At 30.8% G+C, this 21538-nt stretch overlaps 1 protein-coding gene and 1 long non-coding RNA gene across 2 annotated transcripts in view; one reads left to right on the top strand and one right to left on the bottom strand.

Annotated features, from left to right (window-relative positions):
* Positions 7991–21538, bottom strand: part of LOC109361463 — a 23398-nt gene continuing 9850 nt past the window's right edge. Inside the window, exons 2-3 of the long non-coding RNA XR_002109297.1 lie at positions 17659–17665; positions 7991–8062 (exon numbers count right to left, since the gene is read on the bottom strand). This is a non-coding gene — a long non-coding RNA (uncharacterized LOC109361463). The remainder of the gene's footprint in view (positions 8063–17658; positions 17666–21538) is intronic.
* LOC109361462 (patellin-6-like) lies at positions 9095–11834 on the top strand. The gene is made up of 4 exons (XM_019606922.1): positions 9095–10242; positions 10352–10476; positions 10787–10928; positions 11355–11834. The coding sequence occupies exons 1-4, from the start codon at positions 9466–9468 to the stop codon at positions 11613–11615; spliced, it is 1305 nt and encodes a 434-aa protein (XP_019462467.1). The 5' UTR covers positions 9095–9465; the 3' UTR covers positions 11616–11834.

Raw genomic sequence — 21538 nt, 5'->3', positions numbered from 1 at the left:
ATTGAAAAGCAATTAATATTGCATCACGAATTTCGTGCAATCTTCTATTTTCAATTCAAACAAAATGAAAAACCATTGACTCCACAAAATTCAAAATAAAATAAAATAATGTATTCTTAATTTAATATTGAACAATTCAATATTAAAACCTATAATTCAAAATGCAGCCTCCTTCACTAAAAAAATGCAGCCTCATAATTTAATATTGAAGCAACGCTTATGCAAAACCGATTAATGCTAAATATCGCACGATATATGATTTGGTATGGTTAAATAATCAAAATTTGAGTTGAATTTAATGACCCAGGCATAAAATGACTAAAACTAACAGAATCATAACCTTTATTGGTGCAGTATTAAAACCCAATGTTTGTATCTTTTGTACCTTCCGCTCCTCTCCAAAAACACAATAACACTTGTATCCTTTGATTAATACTGACTCACTTTTTCTTAGTCTTATAAGGTTGTAATTACTATTTGATCATTGGTTAGTTATATATTATATTAGTTTTTGGCACCTCAAATGCACATTTTCATATTTTTATTTATATATTCTATTTTTAATTTTTAAATAATTAATTACCATATTTATTAGAGTAAAATATTTTTTTGATCATTTAGAAATTTGCAATTAATCAACTTAGTCCTTCAAATATTACATCTATCAAGTCCCTAAAATATTAAAATGGGTTTTCTTTAAGACTAACATCATTCTAAGTGCATCACATCACTCATTCCAAATACATGTCACTTGAGACAAATGACTAATGTGGCGCACATTGGACTCTTCCAAAGACTTTGTTGATATGCATAATCTTTAAAAGATAAAGTTGGTTGTTTATGGATCATTTAAAGACTTTAATGACTTTTTACTATATTTATTATAAGTGAATTGGAAATTATATAAAAAGCATACAATATAAATTATTTTTAAGATTATGCATATCAACAAAGTCTAAATGATGCCTACAATTGGTCACTATTTTTTGAAATGATGCCTTTTCAAATCATTAATTAAGATTTTATTTTACTTTCCCACATTTTAGGATACAATTTTTTGAATGAGATGACACTTGTATAAACTAGAATTATAGGATTTTGAAATGAAAAAAAAAATATTCTCCTAATAAATCCACATTAAAATCCTCTTATCCGTAAAATATGACACATAAAGTTGCAACATCTATAGCTATGCTATTACGAAATTTCTTTGATTTAAATTTGATGAAGTCACCGAATTTTATGGCAGGCACAATTCTGGCTAGTTCTCCACACTACTTTTCTGTAAAATGATACATGTCACTTTCATCACTCTTTTGAAATTGATACATGTGAAAAAAAGATGAATCTTAAAATTTTGTGTATAAAATAAATCACTAAAAAACATGTACCAAGATAAGATCCTTTCAATTATATATAGAGGAGAGATCCTATTCTAAGATTGGAGGTAAACTTCTAATAAACTTTGAGTATATTTCATGTTTTTTTCTTTGTAAGTCTTGTTTGAAGAAGATAATGGTATTGTTCATGTGATAAACTTTTTGTGCTCCAATCTAAGTTAATTTTTTATTTTGTTATAAAATATTGGCCACTATTTCTATGGCCTTATTTTTAAGTGTTCAATCTTAAAAGTGTTAGGCCAGTATTTGTAATAGTTGGTCTCTTCTGAGCCATTTTTAAATGAATCAACTTTACTTTTCTCCATATAGCTAGCCAACTTTACATCTCTTTATGTGTTAGAATGTTTAAGACGTTTTCTTTCTCCTTCTTCATATTATAGGTTGGATTTTCTTATGTGCATCATCACTCGTCTTGTGCAGTGTAGAATTGGTGAAGAAAGGACACATTTTGGACGATTCAGACTATTCCCTTCATCTTCTTTAGATGATGAGTTAGAAATTCTCTGTAGGGACACATTTTTAACGATTCAAATTATTATTTTTGTTTTCTTCAGACCAGCTTAAGCATTGTTATGTGTATCATTGCTCATCTTGCCCATTGTAGCACCACCAAAAGGGGACACATTTTGAACAATTGTGATCTGAAATCAATTGGCTAAAAAATAGTCAATACATTAAGTGAACAAACAATAGATTATGACTTAGTGTTAATCGATTAATAGGTGATAAAAACAGAAAAAATGACTACTTTTAAATGCTTGAAGTTTTATACAACCATCACTCTGAAGATCATTCAATACATTTTAAATTCTTAAAAGAGGGAATGAGGTTCCAATTAAACCTAAGAGAAACTAACACATTTTTAGGAAAGTGACTTTTCATTTTGAGATTCAATCACTCGTCTAAACTATATCATCATTGCAGGTTTAGATTCAAAGATATTAGAGTTTGTTTGGAGAGTTTATGTTCTGAAAAATTATTGTAGTTTATTTACATCAATATGTAATTTGTATACAACAAAGTTTAGATCTTTTCATTGAAAAAGATATGGAAGAGTGAGAAGTGAGACATCTTATCAAGAGAGGGAGAAGATTCAAGGGTTGCTTCTCTAGAAGTTTTAGTGCATAAACATCATAGAGGTCAAGCAAAGTTAAATTATGATTGAATTTGGAAGTGTGTTTGCATATAATATTTGATTCTTCAGAGTAGAAAATCCTAAATCATAAAGAGGAACTGGATGCAGCACTACTGGATTAGTGTGAGAGAGGATAAATTTTGACTGTTATTCGCTTAACTATTTAAGTTTTGATTTACTGCATTTAATTCCATTAATTTCTAGTAAATAATCATTCATAACTATTTTGAGTTAAAGTTTCATATTTGTTAAGATCTTGATACATTCTTAATCCTAAACGATTCAAATGATTTTCAGGTTTTGGTTGATAGTCACTCCATAATCGATTATCTGGGTAAAACATTGTGTGTGCGAATTGAAGCATAGGTAAAGGTGCTTCAGTTAATAAGCCACAAATTTCCAATGGTGAAGGTTATACGCATTGGAAATCAAGAATGAAAATATGTATTAAATCTATAGACCTGAATATTTAGGACTTCGTATAAAGTTGATTTTGTTTGCCACAATATTTGATTGATGGCATTCAAATGGATAAACTCAATCTTCATGGACCAAGGATGAGAAAAAGAAAGCTCTAAACAATATTAAAGTTAAAAATATTATCACATCAACATTATCTTATGATGAATTTTTAGAATTTTTCAATATATTATTGCTAAAGAAATGTGAGATACTTTATAAGTTACCAATTACAAAACAAGTAAAGTTAGCCGTGCTAGAATAAACAAGTAGTCCATGAATCTAAATTGTTTCACATGCCACCCAATCAAAATATTAATGATCAAATATGTATCTCTCATATTGTAAATCATTTTATTGATTTAGGATAAACTTTTTCTAATGATGAATGTGCTAACTCAATATTAAGATGTCTTAAGAGAACTTCACAACTCAAAGCAACTACTATCATATAAGCAAAGGATCTATAAACTATGTCCATTGTCACTTTGTTTGGGAAGATAAAAGAATGTGAAATGAAGCTTGGACATCTTATACTATACAAAGAAAGGAGTTATTCTAAAAAAAATCTGCAAAATTAAAGGATACACAAGAGCAAGAAGAAGAAGAATAAGATAGTTTAGATTCATCCAAAATAGACTAAGATAACATGGGTCTACTCCTAAGGAAGTTCATAAAATTTCTAAAGAAGAAAAGACACATATTTTGAATGCCAGAAACAAGAACACATCAAATTTTCATTTCCCAATTACCTCAACATGAATGATAATATAAGAAATCCAAGAAGAATAATGCCAACATTAATAAAAGAGCCTATGGTAATATCAGGTGATGAAGAAGAAAATACTTTCAGAGAGTTAGACAATGACAAATGTGTAAAACAATGATTCATGACCAACCATGTTGAAGAACAAATTGGCAATAAGGTTAGTAACAATGAATTCGATAATCCTCTACTTGTGATTAACTTTACGATGCATGTGTAGAATTACATGAAGAAATTAAGGAATTTTGTCAAATTTGTATTCATAGAAATTTTTTAATTTTGCTGAATGAGAAAAGGATAATTGAGCTTCAAAATGAGATATCTTCAAAAAGAAAACTTATAACTTATTTATACAAATTTGACATGTGATTGTGCAAAGGAAGTTGTTAGTATTTCTTGTAAAAAATGTAACAATTCATAAATGGGAAATATTTATTTGAGTATGTTTTAAGGTTCATAATAGGAAACAATACTTTCAACAATATGTTTGGAAATGAAAAGAGTATCAATAATAAATCTGGTTTGGGTTATAACACTCATAATCAATAATCATAAGAAATTGTCATGTAAGAAACTAGTAATATATTCTTATAAATATTATGTTCATATCATACTTATTTCTATTGTGGTATTTCTAGACACATCTAATTCATGTTATATTAAAAAATATGATGTTCAAAGTGGTGATTATATACGGATTATAAAAGGACAAAATAGCAAAGCAAACCCTAAAGGACTGAGACAATTTTGGTACCTAATTCCTCCACCTGAATTTTTTATTTTAGGTATGTCTTAAGACCGGATGAGCTTGATGGTATTTGGATATTGGATGTTCAATACATATGACCACATATAGAGGAAAATTTGTCCAGTTGTCTCACAAGATAAATGAACATGTCACATAAGAAGACAACAATAAAAGTAAAATACTTGGAGTCAACAAAACTAGTAATGCTTCTAACTAATTGAAAATATTCTCTACATTGAAGGTTTAAAACATAATCTTTTGAGAAATAACTATTTTGTGATAAAGTAATATTTGACTCTAATTTATGCCTAATGAAAAGCAACATAAATGGTGAAATAAAGTTTGTAGGTCTTAGAGTTAATAATACATATATGATTGATTTGAATGATATTATGTCTTTGCATGTGATTGTCTATCTTCCAAGAAAGATAATATATATTTATGACATAACAAAGTTCCTCATATAAATGTTAATTATCTTAATAAACTTGTCTCAAATGAACTAGTAATTGGTTTACAAATATCAAATTTCAAGTAAATAAAATTTGTTATGCATGTCAAAAGTTCTTTCCTTTCTATTAAGTTGGTATACACAACAATACATTTAGAATTACTTCATATAAACTTGTTTGGACTATCTCAAATTATGAACTTTGGTAACATTCATTTACTATGCACTAATCATTGTTGATGATTATTCTTTATATACATGGACATTGTTTCTCTCATAAAAATCATGCATACAAGTAGGACTGATAATGAACCGAACCAACTCGGTATTCGTTCGAAACTCGATTCGTTATTTAGCTCGATAAACTTGGTTCATGAACCAAATGAACTGAAAGACATTATTTCTCTCTCATAAAAATCATGCATACAAGTAGGACTGATAATGAACTGAACCAACTCGGTATTCGTTTGAAACTCGATTCGTTATTTAGCTCGATTCGTTAGTTTCATGAGCTAGCTCAATATATTTATATTTATACATAAATTAATTTTTATGTTTATTATGACCCATATATTATTTTTATATTTATTGTTATTATATATATAAACAAGATTATATTTATATATATAAATTAGTATCTTTCAAAATTTAATTAATTATTTGAGTTATCTAAATGAATTATTCGAACTGAACGGAGTAGTTTGTGAACTTTAACCGAGCCGAATTCGAGCTAAAAAAATAACTCGTATCGAACTCGAGTCGAGTTTCGAGCTGAGTCAATCCTTATCGAGCTGAACTGAGCTGAGCTTTGGTTCGACTCGGTTTGGCTCATTTCCAACCCTACATACAAGTCACTCGAAAAGCTTGTCAAGGTTATCCAAAACATAAAGAAACGTAACATTGCATCTAATTATAGTGATCATGGTGATTAGTTTGAGAGTCATGAATTTAATATATTTTGTGAAGAGCGTGACATTATACATTATTTGTGAGGTTCTAGAACCCCTCAACAAAATGGAGTTATTGAGAGGGAATGACTCTCTAGAGAAATTAACAAGAACTATGCTTAATGACTCAAAACTCCCTCACTAACTTTGGGTCAATCAGGGTAATATCGTTAGCCATGTGATGAATAAAATTCTTATTAGACTTATTTCAAGAAAACCCCATATAAGTTTTACAAATAGGGAAAACCTAATATCTTATATTTCCATCAACTTATTTGTAAATGGTTTATCTTAAATAATGGAAAATAAGATTTGGGAAAATTTAACACAAATCAAGACATATTTCTTGAATATTCCTTGCATATGCATATAGAATCTATGATAAAATGACTATGAATATGACTGTTGAAGAATCAATATATGTTATATTTAATGAATCTAATTCACGAAAGGAATGGAAATATATATTTGATTTTGTTTCAAAATTATTTGGAATTACAAAAAGTACAATAAGAATTACCAAAAGCTTGGATTAAAGTAAAAGATCTTGCCATTTCTAAAATCATATGGGATATCAATAAGGGAGTTGTAACCAAAAATTATATTCATGATATTAGTAATATGTAGCTTTTGTTTCTCAAATAGAATTTAAGGATATAAATGAAATTATTGATGAACATTAGATTTTAACCATGCAATAAGAGCTGACCCAATTTCAACAAAATGATATAAGAAAAAAATTTCAAAGTGTATAAGATAGATAATTAAAATAAGAGTAAATTACACGGATCTCCCATCAGTTTTAATTAAACTACACGTACTACCCCTCTTTTTTTATAGTTACACATACTTCCTCTTGATCTAACACTGTTAACCTAGAGTTAAAATGAATGATAAAATACTAAACTACCCTTTATTTCAAAAAAACATCATTCTTCTTTTCTTTCAACAGAATACATCATCTCTCTCAACCTAGGGTTCAAGGAAATCAAAATCAAATTTGGCAACTAAGTATCACGTGATTAAGAGTTGAGTAGAAACGACATCACATTTTTTATTCTATTCACATGTCCGTCTTCTATTGTTTCTATTTTTGGTTTTTTCTATTCTATTCCCATGTTTTTTATTCCCAAATGTTCTTCATTCATTTTGCCTTTGTCCAATGTGGAATCAGTTCTTTGAGAACTAAAGTAGTGCATCAATATTTGGCTTCTAATCGTAGTTCATTTTGTATATTCATATATTACTGTAATGTTGTTTTGTTTTTCTTGTGTATTTTGATTTTTCATTTTTTTCATTTCCTTATACTCCATTGTGTTAAATTCTGAAAAAGTATGTGGCTCTTTTATATTGGATTTTGTTGTATTCCAATTCTTCTATTTTGACTCTCTATTGTTTGATAAAATGCTTGAAAGAATTGTGAGTCATTTTCTTTCTCATATCAAAAACTCACAACCAAACAAATTTCTTGTCACAACAATGGTGATTTTAAGTTGTTTTACTATATACTATATATTTCCATCTTGAGATATAGTAAATGGTTGGTTTAACTGTTTTAGTTCCAATTATTGGCACCAGGACTAATTTGACTGTTATTTGGAAATTATGTGTAACAAAATACTTGTTGATTATTGCTCTCTTCTTTTTAATGAACTTGCAATAACTCAAGAGAGGTATGAACTTAATTGAATTCACAATGTAACATAATCTTAAACGTGTTAAGAGTGTGGAGATAATTTATAGTCTGGATTGAAAGTGTGTGTATTTACATAATATAAAATTGAGGAGATGTGAAACTTGAGACCAAACTACTAAAATGGAAAGTTTTAGTGGAATGCAAAGCAGTAAATTCACTTCCTTGTAGTAGTTGGTATGAAAAATAAAGTGACTTCTAAAAAGCGAAGCAAAGGAGTTTTCCAAATTGAACATAAAATTCGATGTGATGAGGCTTTAAAATTGAACTTGGATGCAAATGTATTTATAAATTTTTTACTCAACACCTACCATTTTTTTAGGAGACAATTTTTAATCAACAAGATAAACTAACTCAAGATGTTGCAAGTGAGCATGGCAACAAGGAATGAAGGCCATAGAAGGACATATGGAAATGCATTAAAAAAGGAAGCAAACCAAAGAAGAACATGTCATAGTAGTTGCTAACAAAGATAGTTTCTTTTTTAGTTTAGATTATAGATGGTAGTGCATGTATGTCTTTTAATATTTGTCTCATTTAATAGGAAAACAAATTACTCAATACCAACATTTAGATTTATGAAGTTTTCTGAAGCAACTTTGTTTCTTTCTAGCAACAAGTTTATGGATAGTTGAATTTATGAAATTTTGAACAGCAACATTGAATGCTATAGTAATATTGGTCATTATAACAAAAGAGTAATATTAAAAGAAATACCACAAAAAGAATAATATTACAAATATGTTTGCATTATATATTACAAAAAATATTCTAGTAATATTTATTAATTTATATACGTTTATGTGTGGATTAAATAATAAATTTTAGAAAAAAATCATCTTTAACAATATATTACAAAAAAATAAAACATGTTTTAGTAATATTTATTAATTGTTATATATATATATTTATGTGTGGATTAATATTCACTATAATTCTTTAAAGCATTTCATCAAACAAGTTGTGAGCAATATATTAAAATATGTTTACATTAAGTCTAGAAAGTGTATTTTTGTCATAAAATTTCATTAAATGACATGTGATATGCACATGACACCCTTATTTAACAACCAACTAACGGCATGGGTAGTTTGTGTAACATGCATGTATAAAGGAGGGGAGGTTTGTGTAGATACAAAAAAAAGAAGGGTGGTTCGTGTGATTTTATTAAAACTCAGGGGAAGTCTATGTAATTTACTCTTAAAATAATATACGCAGAGTTTAAAATTTATACATTGTTAGTGTAAAGTTTTTTACACTGTCAGCACATTATCCACTATTGTTTTATATTATTTTTATTTGAAAATCAATTATAATTAATATATGAATAGTAAATGATTTGTTGATTTGTTGACAGTATAAAAAAGATTTACATTGTCAATATATATATATATTAAATGTATATATATTGGAAAAAATGTATATGTAGTTTTAATGTATTTTACCATAATGTTATAGTTCCGATCGGTTATAAAGTCTCAACCCTGAATCCAAACTTTGCTTTATCAATCACTCCTGCTTCAAAAAAGAGCGTGCTGTCACTCTCTCTCACGACCCATGTCTCCATTTTCTCCATTCAAATTTACTTCTTGCTTCTTCCGCCTCCTTTAGACACAAACAACACAATAGAACTCTCTTGTCTACTCTTCCTTTGTCCTTGTTCCACACTTTCAGTTCTTCTTTCCTTTGTCCTTTCCTTCTCTCTCTCTCTCTCTCTCTCTCTCTATCCTATAAACACAAACAGTGATAAAGCTTTGTGCTTTCTTACTTAACCAGCACCCCATTTTCTCCATAGTGTTGAAACAAATCTTCATTTTCTATTTCCCTAAGAAAATCCATTTGGGTCTCACTAAAAACCCTTCATTCATGATGGATACTGCGTTAGAAGAAGCTTCATCCCCTATGTTAAACCAAAAGACACCCTTTCATGACACTCCACAAGCTTCACCAAAGCCATACAAGAAGGGTTTTGTTGCTACCCTCATGGAAGCTGCTACCCTCAAAAGCACCCCTTCTTTCAAAGAAGACACCTACTTTATCTCCAATCTCAGGTCATCAGAGAAAAAAGCACTTCAAGAGCTCAAGGACAAGATACCTTCTTTATTCTCTTTTGAAAATGGTGCTTCTTCTGAAGTAGTAGTACCTTCCATGTGGGGTATTCCACTCCTTGGTGGAGATGATAGAGCAGATGTGATACTCTTGAAGTTTCTGAGAGCAAGAGATTTTAGGGTTAATGAAGCTCTTATCATGCTTCTTAACTGCTTAACATGGAGGAAGGAGTTTGGTGCTGAAACCATTTTGGAAGAAGATTTGGGTTTTAAAGAGCTTGAAGGGGTTATAGCTTATATGCAAGGGTATGACAGAGAGGGACACCCAGTGTGTTACAATGCATATGGCATGTTCAAAGATAAGGAAATGTATGAGAGGTTCTTTGGTGATGAAGAGAAGTTGAAGAAGTTTCTTAGATGGAGGATTCAAGTTCTTGAAAGAGGCATCAAGCTTCTTAATTTCAAGCCTGGTGGGGTTAATTCACTCATTCAGGTCACTGACCTTAAGGACATGCCTAGAAGAGAACTTAGGGTGGCTTCTAAACATATCCTCTCTTTGTTTCAAGATAACTACCCAGAAATGGTGGCTCTTAAGGTAATTTTATCCACTTGCTATTTTTTCTGCTTGTTCTTTATGTGATGTCATAAATTTTATATTTTGACATAAATTTTCACTGTTTTGCTTTTTCTTTTGTGGGGTTTAGATTTTCATCAATGTACCTTGGTACTTCAGCATGCTGTATTCAATGTTTACTCCATTTCTAACTCAAAGAACTAAGAGTAAATTTGTTATATCTAAGGAAGGAACTGCTGCAGAGACACTCTATAAGTGAGTTTTATTGGTTCCATTTAATTTGCCTTTTATGTCAATAAATTAATTTTTTATAGAATTTCATTGTCGGTTTATTTATTTCTCATTTTTGTTGTGTTCATATTAAGATTTCAAAATTCAAAATGGCCCCAAGATTCCCTGTCTAATCTATGATGTTGTTTTGGATTCTATTGATTATTTTAGTTTAACATTATTATTATTTTCATCCTAGTTTTGGATTCTATAATAGTAGCTAATAAAACCCTCACTTTCATCCTATTTCCATTTTGGGTGTGCTATCTGAAAGGATTTGTTTTCTTTTGCTCAGATTTATTAAGCCTGAGGATATCCCTGTTCAATATGGAGGACTGAATCGCCCCAGTGATTTGCAGAATGGTCCCCCAAAAGCTGCTTCTGAGTTCACTGTCAAAGGAGGGGAGAGAGTGAATATACAAATAGAAGGAATTGAGGTAATGATTCACCCCATACCATTTACTCTTTACTCTGCAAACTATAATTTAACTTAATTACTTCTTTCATGTTCCCATTTTAGATGAAACATTTTCTCTTTGGATCTGATATTTTCCTTTATGTTTTCAATTTAAAACTTTAACAAATCAGCTTTACCATGTCTTAATATATTTGAGAGCAATGAAAAACATGTCATGTTAATTAAGAAAATTAAACGTTCATTATTTTTTATGTGTTGTGAAAGTCATGGAAGGAATTGGCTGCTGAACCTGTGACCTTTTGGTCATCATGAGAATTTGGCGGAGGTTTACACTACGAGACCAATATCGTTTTTGTAATTTGGGACATAGTTTGAGATAACGGATATTTGTTGCAAGCTTGCTTAGTTTTGTAATTATTTTTTTTGCTATTGGGTGAATTATTAGGCCGGTGCAACTATTACTTGGGACATTATGGTTGGAGGGTGGGACTTAGAGTACAGTGCTGAGTTTATACCAAATGCTGAAGGAAGTTATATCATAGCTGTTGAGAAGACAAGGAAGATTTTGGGACATGAAGAAGCAATTCATAACTCCTACACTTCAAAAGCAGCAGGCAAAATGGTGCTCTCTGTTGATAACACTGTTTCCAGGAAGAAAAAGGTTGCAGCTTATCGCTATGTTGTCCGAAAATGCAACAACATATAGTCTCAAATTTGTTTCTTTTTTTTTGTTGAGCTTTTTAATGTCTTTTTTTATTTCTTTTTGGTTTTTTGGAAGGTCTTATTTATTAAGCTTATTATGTGAACGTGTTAGGCTACTTGGAAGGTGGTTGTACTAGTGTAGTAGTGTGATGTAAAAAAGAGAAAAATTAATGGTACTAATTTATCACCGTGGTATAGTAGAAAAGCACGTTTGCTTTAATATAGCATGGCTATATATTTTATTGTTTGTCCTTGTGTGTGATGACTTTTCAGCGGGTTTTGGAAGCAATTGACCTTTGCTCTGTGGTTTGGGACATATGGGCATTGAGAGATTAATCCACAGTGGGAAAGTGACAGAGTTTGGCAATTTGGCATTGTGTGCTGTAATTAGGGCGGATAATTAGCCGAGTGGAGTTTGAAGCTTCGAAGGCTTAATAAAAAATAGAGTAACATGAGTTTTATAGAAATTAACAAATTATTTCTTCCTTTTTTATGTGTAAATTCTTAATTAAAAAAAGTTATAAGTATAATTAAATTTAAAATATATGAGATAAATCTAAATAGCGTAAGAGTTAATATATTTTTATTATTTTGTGTTTGTTATAATAATGTAGTATAAGGGTTATTTAAATACGTAATTAGAATTATTGATACAGTTTGCAATAAACTAAAAATAATGATTAAAAGTGATTCTTATAGTATTTTGACTTGCTGAAGAGTAAGTTTTTTAAACTTCTCATCCTAATTATCAATTATAGTAAAATTAATGGTTTGTATTAGGTGGATCTTCAGCACTTTACTTAAAAAGATCATATTATCTCTACTGCTGGGGTAATCAATATAATTTTGCACATAAATTAGAGGTGATTTATATATATATATGTAAAAAAAGAAATTTTTTTATGTATTTCCATTAAAACTTATGTGTATCAATATAATTTACTCTAAAAAAATAACTTCATTTTGTTACTTTTAGTTCAATTCATTATTTGCTCAAAAGTTATTATAGCCCAATGAATCAGCTTAAAACATATATAGGTGTGATACATTGGTAGATCATAACACATTTCAATTTTTCAATTATTATGTGTTATTTATCTATTTTCTAATGAAAGCAGGGACAACCTAATTATAATTTCAAATCAAGTTCAATGTATAATCTAAAAAACGAGTGGAGCGGGTAGTCAACCAAAGTTGAAGTAAATGTACATAGGAATCGCTTCGAGAAGGCGCAATCTATATGATTTTATGTTTTTTGTGTTGGTTAGGTTACTTTGTACTATAGATATGATATTAATATATGGACCGTATTGATGATGTGAGTTCCAAAAAAAACGGGAGGAGTTCACGGGTTAGACTGGTAACGTGTCCAGGGAGTTAAATCAAAATCAATCTTCCTTCACAAATTTTGTTTTATACATTGTCTCTTTTAAAATTAAAATTAAAATAATAATGAAACTTTAATTTTTTTTTGATTGATTTGTCATATTGATAGTATGATGTAGTTCTCCTGTACCCACCATAATAAAACAAAAACAATAATATTGATTAAGTTTTAAAAAATCAATTAATATACGCAGGAAAAGATAAAAGAGATAATTATATGGGATTGGGACACGTCTATGTTCCTTTAAAAACTTGAGAGTGATGTTTGTTCTGCTTAATGAGAACATTTAGGCATTTACCTTTTCTTTTTGAATTCTTTGATTCTTCTCTGCCACCCGCTTTGTCTTTTATACCCTTATCGTTCTTTTCCAGATAAGGCCGTAATTCCTTTTATAATGTGTATTATAGTATTGATATTAATTTAGGGTATTAAATTATAGGCTGCAATCTGGTTGTAACAAATTTCTTAATAATCAAATATGGTAATTATAGTTATTAATCATAAAATAATCGTGAAGTTAACAATTATATTAATTACAAATATTATCCTGAAATCAATAAGTCAATACATTTTTAAATTGGAAGAGTAATAATATTGAAAAAAGAGACTAATATTCATTAGTGATGCTTAATCAAATCTAATTATAAATAACTTCATGAAGTATTTTAAAAAAATCCCGTTCTTCCGATATCCTCACAGCAAAAACATGAGAATAATTCTCATTTCACACGGTGACTGAAAGAAACTTAAATATATTTCTCATAAACTTCATCTACCACTCTTCCTTTTGAAATTATTTTATTAGTGTGTTGAGAGGCATCACGACCCACATTTTTATTTTGTAGTTTTAAATATTTAATTTTATTGTATTTTTGTATTGGGGTATATTATATTATAATTTTTGTAATAAAAAATATGAAATGGAATTATAATATTATGAAAAATTACATTGGAGATTTGATATTTTTAGTGTATATACCTTACTCTAGTTTTCATTAATATTTTCATTAATTTGATATTATAATTTTAGTTAATTTAAAATGCAAAATAGATAAAAATAATTACACTATATATATAGCTTTAGGAAGTTTCCCTTTATTTATATATATAGTGTAGATAAGTAATTAGTGCTCTTTCATAAACAATTTTTTTAGGGAAATGGTAACATGTAAAAATAAAAATGGAGCTCAAGTGTTTTGAATTGGTCACTTATACTTTTTTTGGAAAATTTCAAATTGTATTAATCACATTGTTATAAAAAACAGTTTAGACCAATTGATTCGATAAGTTGAACTATGAAACAGATATATGACTGGTCCAAACTTTTAATCTAACTAGGTATACTTTAAAATTGAGATGATCTGGTTAGATTCAGTCGATTTAAGTCGGTGAGTCAAGTAGTCAGACCGGCCAAAACAATCAAAATATGTTTTATTTAAAACAATCGAACAATGATATTTTCAGATGAAAAAATCAAGTACTTTCAACTTAATTATAGTTATTTTTGTTAGCTTATGTCCTAGAAAAATCTTAATTATTAAATTAAATTTTAAACTTATTTGTTTGTTTTTGTTGCAATTAAAATATAAAATATATGTTGTTTAATAATGTCTTCAATAGGTTTGTATATTTTGTGGTAGTGATGGATTGTTTAATTATGTATAGTAATGTTTTAAATTTAGAGTATGAAATTATTATAAATATTATTTAATATTGTGAATTTTTATATAAACCGAATTAGCCAATTCAACCATTAACTTATTTGTTTAACTACTGACTCATTAACCCACCAATATCCTATTTGAGTCATTGATCGGCCAAGTTTAATAACATTAAGTAATTACCTTAAGCAAACCTACTCATCATTTATCTCCTTTTCATTAACTTTAAGATTACACTAATTATTTTTTATTACAAATGTTCAGTATACAAAACTTGCATTAATAATTCCACTACATGCATATATAAATAATATTTAATTAGAATTTAAACAACATAAATATAAGTACCAAAAAATAAAATAAAATATTAAAATTCGTGATTAGAAAATTTAATTTTTAATTATCAATATATTTTTAATTAATAATAATAATATTTATTTATTTAATAAATTTAAGTTAATTCTGTTACTAATTTTATGATGTAGTTCTAGTTTAAGCAATCATTTATATTGTTATAAGCTTAATATAAGCTTTTACTAATTACAAACTTACAATTATAAATAATAGAGTAACTAGTAAATATTTTATGACCAACCACTAGTTAATGGAGTAAGTAGTAAAACCATTACCTTATCAATATCTATGTACCAAAAAGTGAGCACATATGCTGACTCTTTGTGTTATTCCATGTGTTATGAGTTTATGATTGGTGAGAAAAATATTTAATAATTAAATTTTAACTGAAATAAAATTTTCTGATCAATCACAAGCCTATAACACATGAAATGACACAAAATGTGGCATAATAGATGTGTCCCCACCAAAAAAACCATTACCATCTCTCATTCGGCGGTACACGAATAGACTCTTGAACCACAACTAACAAGAGTCAATTACTACCACAAATTGGACCTTATTATTGTCTTCTTATTAATTAATTAAAGACTACATTTATTGTAGTTTGCTAGTAAATTGTACGAGGGGTGGCCTTTAATTCAAACGAGCATTGATTAGCAACGACAAATGAATATATTCAATGTATAAAAAAAATGAATACATATTCTTAAAAAATTGGAACAAAGGATTTCTTTTAAGAAGGTATTCATTTTAGGACAAAACTAAAGTATAGTACCTTATGTGTTAGTGGTATTAGTAGCTTATCATAAAATGACAAGTGAATTTTTTTCCATCTCACCCTTTGTTGAAATTTTGACTCCATTAAGTGTTCATTTTCCATCGATGATACGAGGGTCTCATTGCTTCCCTCATCAAGCCCCACCTCTTCTCTATAATGCATTTCCACAATTGTGAATAATAACCTTCAAAGAATCACTATCTATAAACTCATCCATAAGTAGTTTTACCTCTTTCTTTTTTTCGCGCTCTCATAAACATGTCTCAGTTGGACTTTGGTTTTTGTTGTATACATAAGCAATTGGTCCAAGACTAATTTGTGAATTTAGTAGATGTTCTCACTGAAGCGATATGTTAGTGTAGCCGTTGGATTAAAATGTGGTTGATCTGAGTTGTTAATTTGGTTACCGGTTAGCTTTTACCATTAAGAAGTCGGGTTGGAGTAGAGAGACTTCAAGGTGTATAGAAGTCGGTTCCATACAAAGAGACTTCTGGCTTGGCTGACGTCTCTCTCAATGAAGACAACTTCTGACTATGGTGAGGTCGTTTTTTGCGAAGACGACTTGTCAACGGATTGAGTCGTGGCCGTATGTGATGCACATGGGCCGTGGTAGTATAAAAAAAATTCTTGTTGGGCCTAATTTTTTGTATTTGTTATATCATTTTTGAAATTAAATTTAAATTTTGTAATAAAAGATCAATTGATTTAATGGGCATATTTTATTAATCATTGGAGGCAGATTTTAAGTTGTCATATAAAAAAATTATAAATGGGAAATTGAAATAAAAATTAAATTCATTTAAAATTAAGTTACATTAATAATAATTTTAAAAATTCCTTAAATGTCCTTCTGTTCCACACCTACGTGGTTGCCTATGACGTCGTGACCTTACTCGATGTTCAACTCTAGTATGATCTTCAACTGTAGTATGACCTTCAACTGTATTTGTCTCAATGGTAGGCAAAACATAATCATCAACCATGAAAGAACTTGGTCCAACACCATCATGTTGATTTAAGTTAAACCCCATATCATGAAATATATATCTCCTAATTGAGGTGTACCCAATAAATTATTCATGAAGTCATTATCCTCTATAGAAAAAGAGTGACAATGAGTCATGATATCATCAGTGCGATGGTGGTGTGACTATTCATATTGAAAAGATATTCTTCCTGGTTGAATGTTGTAAGAGCTAGACATTGACGGTTGATGCATAAATTGTTGTCAGATGTTGTGACATAAATTGTTGTGACATCATGGGTTGGTTCATCGTAGGTTGGAACATTGAAGTTTGAGGCGTGGGAGATGTAGGGATGCATGGTTGTTGTTGAGTTTGTTGATAATTTATTTAGCGTGGGTCTCGTAGTAGTAAATCAAGAGATAAGTATGGTCTATAATTGGTTAAATACCAATTCATATATTGTTGTGTGTGGACTAGATTTTGGATTGGAAATCATTGCAAGACTTGATCCTTGCAATGACTCCAATGATCAATCCACTCTCCATGCTTGATGGCCCAATTTGCATCTTGATTTCCACGTTTGTCAATTATGTGCAGGGCATCAATATTCTTTAGTGATCATGGAACGTCTTGAAGCAAGCCAAATTGTAGTGTAACTCGATCTGTTTGGTACCATTCGACGATTGAGAAACAAATCAAAGTTGTGCATCCACTCCACACCTTCTTATCTTGTTGTACATGACATGGAAGATTGTTGTTATAAGTCTGATATGAGAGTCATTTAAACTACAAAAAAGAAATATAACATATTATTAGGAAATCAAAATATTGTGTCAATTTGTAATGGTAAGAGTTTAAAATATGTTACTTCGTTGGCGTCCATTTGATCTATGAGTGACCTATATGCTGTCAAATCCCCACGTGGAATTCCTGTAAAGATATAGTTTCTGAGACTCCACCTATATAAAATTTACATTAGTTATGGTAGGAAAAAGAAAGAAATTACCTGTAAATAAAATTTTTGTGTAGGTAGAAATAAATATTACCTTGAAGCAAATGAATAAGTTGGTATAGTATTCACCCTAGGTGCCATGAAAGGTAGGCGATACCACGCCCAAGATTGTAAAAGTAGCAAGCAACCACCCATGACCCTTGCATTTGGTTTTGTTGCCTAACACAACTACCGATATAAGTTAGCCAAACAAGCTGAACCCTAACTATATCGGTTAACTCTTGTTAGGTCCCAAAGTAAAGGTAAGTATATTAAATATACTCGACTATTAGATTTATCAGGTATCAACTCTCCACCAATAATCCAGAGGATGTGTGCCCTACAATATTGTTGTAGTCGTAGTTGTGTAGGTCCAGTTGGCAGTTGGCTAAAGTTTTGAATTAACCAAGTTAATTTTAACTCACATCCTCGCATATCTACTCCTTCAATTTGAACCTTATCCAAAAGTTCGAAACGCAATTCATTCCAATAAAAAAAAGTGGGTCCGACTACCGGTAACCCATTAACACTAACTCCTAGTTGGAGTGAAACATCTTCCAAAGTAATGGTGCATTCACTACACGGAAGATGAAATGTATGAGTCTCATACCTCCATCTTTTAACTTGAGCCGTAATTAAAGATAGATCTATGTTGTAAGTTTGGAGGCGAGATATTTGTGAAAAACCAGTGATATTTAATAGATCTTGTATTAATGATTCTTCTCCAATAAAAATTACTTGTCTCAATTTTATTTGTTCTTTGATCGGGTCCTGTAAAAAAAAGTTATAGTTAATAGAAAATATAATAAGTAATATAAATAAATAAAATGCGCATAGTTTTTGTAAATATAAATAAATTGTGATGGAAAAAATTAAAAAAATTAGAAAAATAGAGAATGAAAGAGGTTGGACTTGAACCCACCTCCTTGTTGATATTTTTTACTCTATTTGCTGTTTATTATATAAAGAAACAATGACTGAAATTAGTAAAATAAATTAGAAATTTCCATGGAAGGGGATAAGTCTCGAACCCAAGTTATTTGTTAAATTTGAAATTATGTTAATCACATATGCCAAACTCGTTTTTGTCAAAATTATGTTATAGTATATGAAAAATAAACTAACTGAATAGTTGATCACAAATGATCTATGTTGATCTTGTAATCTTAGAAAGTTTGATTCAGCCATTTGAGTTGAAAGAATATGAAGATAAGTAGATAACAATGTTTATTGTATGTAAAATGTAAGTTGAGAGTATAGTATTAAGTAAGATGTAGAGTAGGTTATAAATATGAGTGAAAAGTAGTAGGTAATAGGAAATTAAATTGCAACCATTTAGTCCAATCACAGTTTAATTCGGAGCAGACCTTGGTAAGAGAAATACTAAAAAAGCTTCATGAAAAGCCTGCACGACCTGTTGACCATGTCCTCTGCATGTTGGGAAGTCAGGTTGAAAACTAACCTTAACAACGCACTTTCACCAACCTAAACTAGTTTCTCAGCAACTATGTTTACACTCTTCTATGGCTCCGAAAAATGGAGATTTCGGGGTAGATATACATACCAAAGTCGGTTTCAGCCGAACCAACTTCAATGAAACTGACTTCTATACCGATGTTGTCTAGTTGGGAGACGATAACATGAAGTCTACTTTACTCAAACCGACTTCACCCTAGATGTCGTCTTCATGCATATTGACGTTAGGCCACGCAGAAGTGTAAGGCCCTGAAAATCATTTCATATTTAATATATTTAATCTCTTAGAAAAATTGGTAAATTTTTCTTTCTTTCTTTTTTCTTTTATGTAACCTAAACTTACAAATCATTTTCATTTTTACCTTATTCCATTTTTAAGACGTCACATTTTCAAACCTTGCGGAAATAAAATTCATAATACATTGAAGATAATTAAATGAACATAATTCTTTTCTGAATACTTCTCATTCATAAAATTCTTGAATAAATACAGAATTGTTTACAGGGTGAAATCTAATCATCGCCACAAATAAAATAAAAAATTGAAAATACAAAGAAAATAATGCCGGGGCATTGACATTACAAAAAGTACCTCACACAGGTTCCTATCACAATAAAACAAAAGAGAAACCTCCTAAACCGGAGGTGCACTAGAAGCCTCGCTAGGGTCTTCCTCCACCTCTGAGTCAGAAGAGATCTCAATGACCTCAACTGAATCTTCTATGAAGATAAGCTCTACACAATCGTCGTTGTCTTCCTCCTCCTCTACTTCATCCGCTCCCCAATCCATCGAGGGGTCCAGGATGTACCCCCTTGGCATGGCCCCGTTTGTCTCTCTTGGCGCCGATCCTAATCATGAGAATCCTGTTTAGGGCCAGGTCCTAACAACTTCTGGTACGTCTCGAGCTTCAGTCGGTACAGAAAGTCCAACGGTTTCAAGTCTTCGGTCAGACAAAGTGAACGATGCCTCCCGAACTGTGTAGTAAGGTGGAAGATGCAGAACTGAGCCATTGCTTACCCAATCCAGCTCCAGGTCGCAAGGACCTATGTAAGTGTGTCAATTACCCTCAACACTCCATGTCCCCTCCTGGGACATAGTGAAGCGATAACCTTAGATCAGTGCTGATGGGTCCATCTGAACATGCATACAAATACACCAGAAGAAAAGAGAGGGAGTAAAACATCTATGAAAAACTTGTCATCGACGTCGTGGAATTACACGGAATAATACACCAAGACAACACACGAGTACAGATATATCATGTGATCATACAAGCATATAATAACGATGAATGAAGTATAAAACTCAAGAATTTAGAATCAATATTGAAGAATATCATGTATGTAATGTGATGCATGAGTCCACCATCCTTACTCCTTTATCCTCCCAATAACTATTCGGAAATAACCGAGAGTACAGTTCCCATAACAAGCCGATTTGATCGCACCAAAATTATTCCTCGCAAGTATATATGATCGATCTGTTCCAACAGAACTGTCCATTTCAGGATCGTGTCGTATCACACACTTTCTGGGCATCCCTCTCGTCGACCTTGATTGTAAAGAGGGGTTGTTAGAGATCGTCTAGTTTGCACTGTGAGCACTGTCCGATCCAACAGAATACCTCATCCAAGAATACATGAGACTCGTCTCACCTAGACTCTCCCTCAAGACTTTGCTGACGAATCACCGCCATCAATGCCGTGCCTCTGAACATCTTAGGGCTCAGGCATCTATCGTACATTTCCTCTCCACTACTCCATTTTTGACCATGGATATGCACCCTAACAGGAATTAGCAAATTATGTCTTTTAATCCATCTTTTCTAGCGATATGCCCATCCTAAGTTATCTCCCATCGGGAATGCTTCTAGTGGGTCCCGATATTAACATATAAACAAAAAGAGAATAATTTCGGCACCACTACGAACCATCGCTGACTTATCCTGGACGGCTCTCAAGCCAAGCCTCTTACGGTCAGACGATCTCCCTCCATAGGCACAACATAATACTTCTCAGCACCACCGTGAACTATCGCTGAATCATCCTGGTCGACTCCTCTAGCCAAGCCTCTTACGGTCAAACGATCGCTGCGTGGGCATAATATCACTCCCTCGGGCCACGCCTTTAACAAAGCAATTCCTTACTTTTATTACTTTCAAAAATTTCATATAGTTATTTACCTTTACAACTTCTTGATGACAAACATGCCATTAGGCTATCGTATATATGAGAGTTATCGTTCAGACGACTTAAAAAGAAGTCATGTCTCTATGGAGCCCTCTCGCTCAAGCGAGGGCACATCCATTTTTG

This window comes from Lupinus angustifolius, chromosome LG12, assembly GCF_001865875.1.
Source record: "Lupinus angustifolius cultivar Tanjil chromosome LG12, LupAngTanjil_v1.0, whole genome shotgun sequence".
In the NCBI taxonomy this organism is placed as follows: Eukaryota; Viridiplantae; Streptophyta; class Magnoliopsida; order Fabales; family Fabaceae; genus Lupinus; species Lupinus angustifolius.
This window is presented reverse-complemented; position numbering and strand designations above follow the sequence as displayed.

Coding starts and splice junctions, on each gene's coding strand:
- LOC109361462 (XM_019606922.1), top strand. CDS start 9,466: ATGATGGATACTGCGTTAGAAGAAGCTTCATCCCCTATGTTAAACCAA. Junction 10,243..10,351: donor CAGAAATGGTGGCTCTTAAG/GTAATTTTATCC, acceptor TGTGGGGTTTAG/ATTTTCATCAATGTACCTTG. Junction 10,477..10,786: donor GCTGCAGAGACACTCTATAA/GTGAGTTTTATT, acceptor TCTTTTGCTCAG/ATTTATTAAGCCTGAGGATA.